Genomic DNA, 8,503 nt, shown 5'->3' on the forward strand with positions numbered 1-8,503 from the left:
CGGAAGAGTTTTTGGAAATGGAATTACCTTCTTCTGAGAGGCATGATGTGCTTTATTGGGGAGGACACTCCTCTGGAAGGTATACGGTTAAAACAGGTTATGCTTTTTTAATGCGTGAGTCTTTTTTGCAACAGGTGAACATAGGAGACTCTGCTTTTAATAAACTTATTTGGAAGCTCAATATTCCGCCTAAATGGAGCTTGTTCCTATGGAAGCTTGTTTTGAATGGTTTGGCTATAAAGTCGAACCTGGCTAATATGGGGGTGTTTTTAGTGGATACTTGTGACTCTTGTGGATTGGTGACGGAAGACTTACAACATCTGTTTAGGATGTGCTCTTTTGCGAGATATGCTTGGAGAACCTGTCCTCTACGTATCTCATCTGAAATTGATGAATCTACTCCTCTGCGACACTGGATTCAGAACTATATACTGCTCTTTCATAGCGAGGATGGTAAGAATAGTGAACGAATTAATATGTTCATCGAGGTGCTTTGGAGCCTTTGTTTGACTAGGAATAGGAGAATATTTAACAATGAAGGTGGCTATTTGACAGACTTGTTCAGGTATTACAACGCTGGAATGCAGATGTTATCTATATGTCAAAGAATGAACGATACAAACTCGTCTCTTTCACAGAAGAAAGGGGATACTAGTGAACCGCCGAGGTTTGTTAGGGTCAACATCGGTAGTGAAAAGGACTGTTTCAATGACCCTAGGGATGAGAGACTAGAAGTGACTGTAATGGTGGATGACTCTTGGCATAAGAATACAGGGAATGCTGGTATGGGATGGGCGTACTCCATTGACTAAACCTTCTTTTTGGAAGGGGGAGGGACCTTTGGCAAAGCGTTATCTTCACTACATGCAAAGTCCTTGCGTGTTTAAAAGCGATCCAATGGGCAAAGATGAAAGGGCACCAAGGACTACTTATTTTTACAGATTCGATAGCTCTTATACATTTGATTCAACAACCGAAGAGAAGGGAAATTGGGATGCTTTGGTCAATTCAAGATCTGATTCAATCAGGGAAGGAGCTGAAGAACTGTGTTATCTTGAAAGTAGGAAGGGAACAAATTACCCTATCTCATGAAATTGCTAATAGGTGTAGGGTTAATTAACACAGTTTCTTGCATTAGTTTCTTTTTTTAGTTGTTGTCAACAAAAAAAAATAATAAAAATAATTATAAATATAAAGTATAATAACAAAAAGCGTAAAACAAAGTAATGGTATCCTAAACTACGGAGTAATAACAAGAAAAAGCTTAAAAGTTAAACTACTTAATCCAAAAACTAATACTCATAAACCCCCCTACTCCAATCCTCTTATAACATGGCAATGGAGTTTTAGATAAACTCAACTTTTGAAGAAATCTCTAAAACAAGGATTAGTAACAACTTTCTAACCGCTAATACAAGGATTAGTAACAACTTGCAACCCCAATCAGAATACGGAGCACTATACTAGGCATTTAGGCCCATATCAAACCTCAAAAATAACTTAACAAACTACAAATTTTTACCTACATCCCACGGCGGGGAACACTTCCTGCACCCCCCTCCCTCACGACCCTCCGCGCGTGCCCCGCTCCTGCCCCTTTTAATTTATGAACTAGTGAGTAGCCCGAGCGTTTCCCCGAGATACTACTTCTTTAATTGTGCAGCTGCTAATTTTTAATAGTGTTAAATAGTATTGTAGACACCTAAAAATGTCTCTTCAAAACCAAACCCGATGATGAAAACCTTTCACCGCCGTTATTGGTCGGGTTGAGTATTTAATCTTTGGAGTGCTTAAATCCATGTTCTATCTAATATATTTCATGAACCAATCCAATTTCTAGCTCATTTCCCTAAACCATAACCTATTTTCCACTTTTCGTATCCACATCACAAAACCGAGCTGAACTGATTTTATGTATATATAATTTTGATCAAATTATTATTTTATTGGATAGGCCTTTTAATAAGCTTTCCAACCATATATCATAAGCCCAATTCCGAGCTATAACAAAAAAGATATGAGCAAAACACTAAACTCGGCCCAAAACCGACACCCTTCCACTAAAATGGCCATATATTAAAATCTACAAATGATTTTGACCTGATTTTAATTGGGTTGAAAAGTATACTTGATAATTTTTTTAATGATATATTATATGCCTTATTCCAAGTTACGGATCAAAAGTTATTGCAATTTTAAAAACGCATAAAAACTGGAATTACTGGGCAACTGCTAAAATGCCGCGACGCGGCAAGATCTGACGTGGCACGGGGCAAATTCCTGTGACACGGTGCTTTTGGTGTGTTTTCTATGTTTTTTCAATGCCCCGTGACTTGGCATAGGTACCGTGACACGGTGGAATTTGCCGCGTCACGGCATTTTCTGCCGTGTCACGGTGGGTTGCTGACGTGTCACAGTGCTCATGAAACTTCCCCGCGTCACGGGAGGCTGTGTCGTGTCACGGTGCCTTTCCTGTGACATGGGGCAGCTCCGTGTCTTTTCCGCATGCACCCTTCACGCGTTTTCACTTCCCGTAACCTAATTATTTCCCGCGTCACTCAATTTTTCCCCGTGTCACGGGATCTTCCCCCGTCTGACGATGTCTGGCACCGTATCGCGGCGTGCTCTGCCGTTTTGCAGTGTTATTTTTTAGGGTTTTTATCTTTTTAGGGTTCCGTGACTTCCCTCTACTCATTTTCTCTATAAATACCCCCCTCCTTTCTGCAGTTTGGGGCATCAAATCATTCTCTCGTTCTCTTTTCTACACCAAAAATCATTCTCTTCTCTCTCTCTCTCTCATATTCTAATCCTTAAACCTATATTCCTAATTATACCATTCTTCCCTAAGCACTCCAAGGAGTCCATACAACACCCGAGGTTCCGTTCTTAAACCAAGGTGTGAAAGGTATAATTAACTGAGGGTTTGGACCGAATCAAATCTACATTTATTTAATTTAATTTTCATTCAATTTATATTTTTATTGAAGTTACTAACAATTTATTCATGATGTAGAAATATCAAGGAAACGCAGAACGTGAGTAATTAATTAATTTAATTACTCTTATTTTATTTTAATATTGCTAACATCATAATTAGGTTATTTTATATTTGATTTGACTAACGCTATTATTGTTAAAGTGCTTCCAATATTAATGTTTATTCTATTATTGTTATTATGATCACCATATTGCATGTTTAAAGGGAATATGTAATTGAAATCACGCCTAATAAGATAATTTGGACAACTGGTTTAGGTTCCTTTTTAATCTTGTTGTTTAGTCAAGTGATCACTAGCTAATATTTTAGAATAATGTGTTGCATTAATATTAAACCAATTTAGCTTAATAATAGTTTGGAGCAAATTGAATAATTTTTTTGCATGCCTTTGAGATCGCAGGAATCACTTTTCATTATAAGAATCGAGTAGAGGCCAATACGGGCAAATGTGACTCCATGACTCACTTCGTACCATCATCCCCGATCCTCCTTTCGTGGTTCCGAACCATATGAAGTTAGTAATCACATGGATTATGAATGGGGTGTAACCTTCACGGTTCAATCGTTGTTGCCTATCGTTGTCCCTAATTCATAGTTGCCTTTTATGATTCGTGAACAGCTTACAAGTTCCTTAAAAACTTGTTAGCGGCTCCCTACTTTCCTTGTCCCTAATCGTATGTCAATTCCCATTCCTATGAGTGTCAAGCATATTCACCACATGTTTTACGTAGGCGCACTTCGAATGACGCCTACAAGTATAGTTTTTTTTTTTTTTTTTTTTTTTTTTTTTTTTTTTTTTTTTTTTTTTTTTTTTTACAGCTGAGAAAAACGAAAATCAATCCCCAGAGAGACACTTCCTTGAACTAATACTAAGACTAAAGCAATGAAAGTCACATAGTTTAAATCTAATTCAGACAACCTCTGCATTGGTGGCAATGGATGCTCTCAGACGCCGGGAGGAGTTGATGCCTCCTCATGCAAGGATGAGCTTGACTCTTCAATAGCCATCACAGGAGAGACTGATGCAATTCAGACAGTCTCACGAAGATCTTCCAGTCATTCTCTTGCGCACCGTCACGGAAGATCAAAATATGGCTTGTCTGGGACACCTTATAGCGATATATCAAACTCAAGAGGAAGTTCTAGGAATTCAGGCAAAGTTCATGTACATTCTAGACTCATGAAGGAACATGGATGTCAGGAGTTACATAGCCCCAATAAAGGTAGAGGACGTCCACGGGTTGGGACATTGGAGACAATGGAAGGACTGGGAGGAGTTCTTCCTACCTCCGAACCCCCAACCAGGTGATTTACCTTCGCTCTCTCCTTCCAAACCTTTGCCTCTTCTAAAAATGAAGTTGATTGTTTGGAATGTTAGGGGTGTGAACAACGATGATTTTGTTTCACATGCATGGGATTTAGTTAGTTGTCATCGTCCTGATCTTTTGATTTTGTTAGAAACCAAGTGTACTTATGGTAAGGCGAGGGATTTGAAAAAATCCTTAGGGTTTCATGATTTTAGAGTCATCCTAGCTATTAGGCACAAGGGGGCATCTGTGTTTTTTGGAAAAGCACCATGGACTTGATTCATTATATTGACTCTGAGAACAAGTTCCATTCTTTGTTTAAATTCCATAATCACAAGCCAAAAGTGGTTATCACTGGCATGCATGCACCTAGTGTTCCTAGGGAAAGACATGCCTTCTGGAATGATCTCTAATGGGACTGTCCTCCCTCTTCTTCTCCCTGGTTAATTGTAGGAGACATGAATGAGGTTACATCACAAGGGGAGAAGCAGGGGGGAAGACCTTTCAGGACTTCCCAATGCCATGATTTTAACAACTTCATGGATGCTGCTGGTTTGATTGATCTAGGAGCTCATGGGAACCCCTTTACCTGGGAAAAATGCTCGGATTAGGAGATCATGTATCAAAGAAAGGCTGGATCGTGCTATAGCTAATGCTTCCTTTGTTGAGCTATTTCCACAAGTTCAGGTAACAAACTTGGTTCGCACCTACTCTGATCATAATCCAGTTTTAATATCTCTATCTTCTGAACCTTTAAAAGGCCTTTTTCCTTTTCGATGTAAAGAAGTTTGGCTACAACACAGTAATTTTAAACCCTTCTTTATTTCTAATTGGAAAGCTGATAAGGCTCTCATTCCTTTTTTGGAAGGGAGATCCCTTTTTCTCTCTAATGTTCAAGATTGGAATTCAAATGTTTTTGGTAACATTACCAAGAAAAAGAAAATTTTACTAGCAAGAATTAATGGCATTCAAATTGCACTTTCAAAAAAAATTTCCATTTTCTTAGTTAATCTTGAAAAAACTCTCCTTCAAGAGCTTAATGCCATTTATAAAATGGAGAGAGTGATTTGGGCTCAAAAGGCTGGTATTAATTAGAGAAAATATGGAGATTTTAATACAAAATACTTTCATATTTTGGCAAAAGTGAAAAGAAGTAAAGGTAAAATTACTTCTTTATCTGATATCAATTGTATCCTTATAGAGGATCATCAGGCCCTTAAATCTTTGGCTAGGAGTCACTTCATCAATCTTTTTTCAAGCTCTGTTGCTAACCTTTCTCAAAATTTACCATCTTTTGCAATTCAACAAATTAATGAAGCTGAACACTCCTTTCTTTCAGCCCCTCCTGATCCTGATGAAGTAAAACACAATTTGTTTAGAATAGACCCAGTCAAAAGCCCAGGCCCAAATGGAATTCAACCCTCTTTTTTCAGAAATTTTGGGATGATTTAGGCCCTTCCATAAGCCTTTTTGTTGCTTCTATTTTTAAGGATTGTTATATCCCTAGTGATGTTAACAATTCTTATATATGCTTGGTACCCAAAAAGGATCACCCTTGTACCATGTCTGACTTTAGACTCATTTGGTTATACAATACTATATATAAGCTGGTCACTAAGATCATTTCTTCCAGACTTAGGACTGTGCTTGATCGTATCATTAGCCCTTTGCAATCTAGTTTCATCAAGGGTAGAGGGATGGAGGACAATATTATTCTAATTAAAGAAGTAGCTCATCTTTTTCATAAATGCAGAAAAGGCAAGAATGTAATGGCCTTAAAATTGGATCTAGCCAAAGCCTATGATTGCTTAGAGTGGTCTTTCATCAAGGACACTCTAGATAGTTTTTGCTTTCCTCCCAATTTGATTACACTTATCATGAATTGTGTCACCTCTCCTACAATTTTTGTTCTGTGGAATGGTGAGATAACTGAGAGTTTCAAACCTTCCAGAGGCATTAGGCAAGGAGACCCCTTTCTTCTTATCTTTTTGTCCTTTGTATGGAGAGACTTTCCCTGATAAACCAGGATAGTGTTGCAAAAGGTAGTTGGAAACCCCTTAAAATCTCCAAAAACTATCATTTGTCCCATATGTTTTATGCTAATGATGTGTTCCTATTTGGGTCTGCTACTACCTCCAATCTTGAAACCATGCTGTCTATTTTGCATACTTTTAGCTGTTTTTCAGGCTTGAGGGTTAATGATCTGAAATCTAGCATTATTTTCCCTGCCAAAATGGACTTTAATATAAGATTCCAACTCAAGACTATGTCCAACTTCACCTCTACCCATTCCTTTGGCAAGTATTTGGGTGTATTTATAAGTCATAATAAATTGAAAAAGGAGAATTACTGGGAATTGCTTTCAAAATCTCTAGACGAAATTAGAGGCTGGCAAGCCAAATTACTTAATATGGCTGGCAGATGCACTTTAATTAAGTCTGTGCTGAATTCTTACCCTATTCATGCCATGCAAACTGGCATCCTTCCTTCTTCTGTTCTTTCTGACTTGGAGATACAGTGTAAGAGATTTTTGTGGAACAAGTCTGAGTCTCTTAGATATACTCCCAAGACGAAATGGACTAATGTTACTCTTCCCATCTCTTTGGGGGGTTTGGGTGTTAGATCATTGAAGGAATGGAATATTTATTTTATGGCTAAATTAGGATGGATCATTCTCACTCAATCTCATAAACTTTGGGTAAAAATTTTAAAGGATAAGTATTTTAGAAGATCAAACTTTTTAGATGATTATTCCAACCCCTCCCAATCCCCTATGTGGAGAGACATCCTAAAAGGAAGAGACTTACTTTCACAGGGTTTAATCATCAGAATTGGTAATGGAGAGGATACCTCCTTATGGTACTATCACTGGGTTGGAAAAGTTCCTTTATACAAGTTAATCTCAAGGGATATCCCTCAATGAAGGAGTCATTGGAGAGTTTCAAATATTATCAGGAATGGTACTTGGTACATTGATGATATTAGACACCTTCTTCCTTCTCATATTATTCCTTTAATCCTCAGCACCCCAATCTCTTCTTCTGTTTCTGATCCTGTTTCCGTAGCTGATCAGATTAGGTGGATCCATCATGATTCAGGTGTCTTTACCATCAAATCTGCTTATTTCAAAGCTACCAATCTCTCTCCTGTACCCTTACCTTTCTCTTTCAATTGGAAAACTTTCTGGAAAATCAAGGTCCCTTTCAAGTATAAAATGTTCATGTGAAATTGTGTGCTTTCCATTCTCCCTACTGCTAATATTCTGGCCTCTCGAATCCCTAACTTTGACAATGTCTGTGCTAGGTGTAAAGAGCACCCAGAAAATTTCATCAATCTTTTTAGAGATTGCTACTCTTCCATTGTTTTGTGGACTATGATCTTTCAGAAACTTAAACCTCCACCTTCCTTTAATTTCAGTATTTTTATGAACAACTCCTGGAATGATTGGTTAAAATTCAATTTCTCTCAGACCCCTAAATGGAAATGCATTTTCCGAATGGGAATTTGGCAGCTTTGGAAGCTCGGGAATGGAGTTATCTTTAACAATGATGATCACAATTGTAACTCTGTTTTTAACAGGTTTATAATTGACTATCAAATCAACTCTTTTGTTTTACAGGGTGATCACAAAGGGAAAGGCAAACAGAAAATTTATTGTGCAAAAGGCCCTCTTGCAGATAGATCTATTCCTTGGAGGCCTCCAAGACCTGGCTATTTAAAGCTGAACACTGATGGAGCCTGGAAAAATGAAAGTGATGAATGTGATGATGGGGGTGGAGTGTTCAGAACTGATAAAGGTGAATGATACTTTGGGTATTCCAGCAAGTACAATGCAAAAACTCCTCTTCAGGCTGAACTATATGCTCTAAGAGAGGGTTTAAACTTTGCAAGGACTTTTCCTATCCGATTCCTTGAGGTTGAAACAGACGCTGAGGCTATTCGTTCTCTTCTTAACAAAGAACCGGTTAACATGCATCATGAACTAGCTGCAATTATCATAGATGTTAGCCGTTGCCTCAGGAATTAGGATATGACAGTGGTGGTTAGCCTTATTCCAAGGGAAAGGAACTCTCTTGCGCACTATCTAAGTCAACTTGCCATGCGTATGCATAGAGGTCATGTTCCTTACTACACAGTCCCCAAAAGTGTCATTGCTGCCTATGAAGTTGATCTTAATGCTCTGGAGGGCATTTTCTAG

General features: G+C 38.2%; 1 protein-coding gene across 1 annotated transcript; it reads left to right on the top strand.

Moving 5' to 3' along the window:
* Positions 1–897: 897 nt before the first annotated feature.
* Positions 898–8,110, top strand: LOC145640056 (uncharacterized). Its single transcript, XM_081691365.1, has 7 exons — positions 898–1,060; positions 3,913–4,163; positions 4,873–5,389; positions 5,507–5,664; positions 5,796–6,225; positions 6,492–7,003; positions 7,925–8,110. Exons 1-7 carry the CDS (start codon positions 898–900, stop codon positions 8,108–8,110), a joined length of 2,217 nt encoding a protein of 738 aa, XP_081547491.1.
* Positions 8,111–8,503: the final 393 nt, after the last annotated feature.

Source organism: Chenopodium album, chromosome 7 (assembly GCF_948465745.1).
Source record: "Chenopodium album chromosome 7, dcCheAlbu1.1, whole genome shotgun sequence".
Lineage (NCBI taxonomy): Eukaryota > Viridiplantae > Streptophyta > Magnoliopsida > Caryophyllales > Amaranthaceae > Chenopodium > Chenopodium album.

What these genes read in the sequence shown, in the direction of transcription:
- LOC145640056 (XM_081691365.1), top strand. Translation starts at nt 898, where the DNA reads ATGGGCAAAGATGAAAGGGCACCAAGGACTACTTATTTTTACAGATTC. An exon ending in GATTTGGGCTCAAAAGGCTG is followed by an intron (nt 5,390 to 5,506) that starts GTATTAATTAGA and finishes GTATCCTTATAG; the next exon opens with AGGATCATCAGGCCCTTAAA. An exon ending in CTCAATCTCATAAACTTTGG is followed by an intron (nt 7,004 to 7,924) that starts GTAAAAATTTTA and finishes TTTGTTTTACAG; the next exon opens with GGTGATCACAAAGGGAAAGG.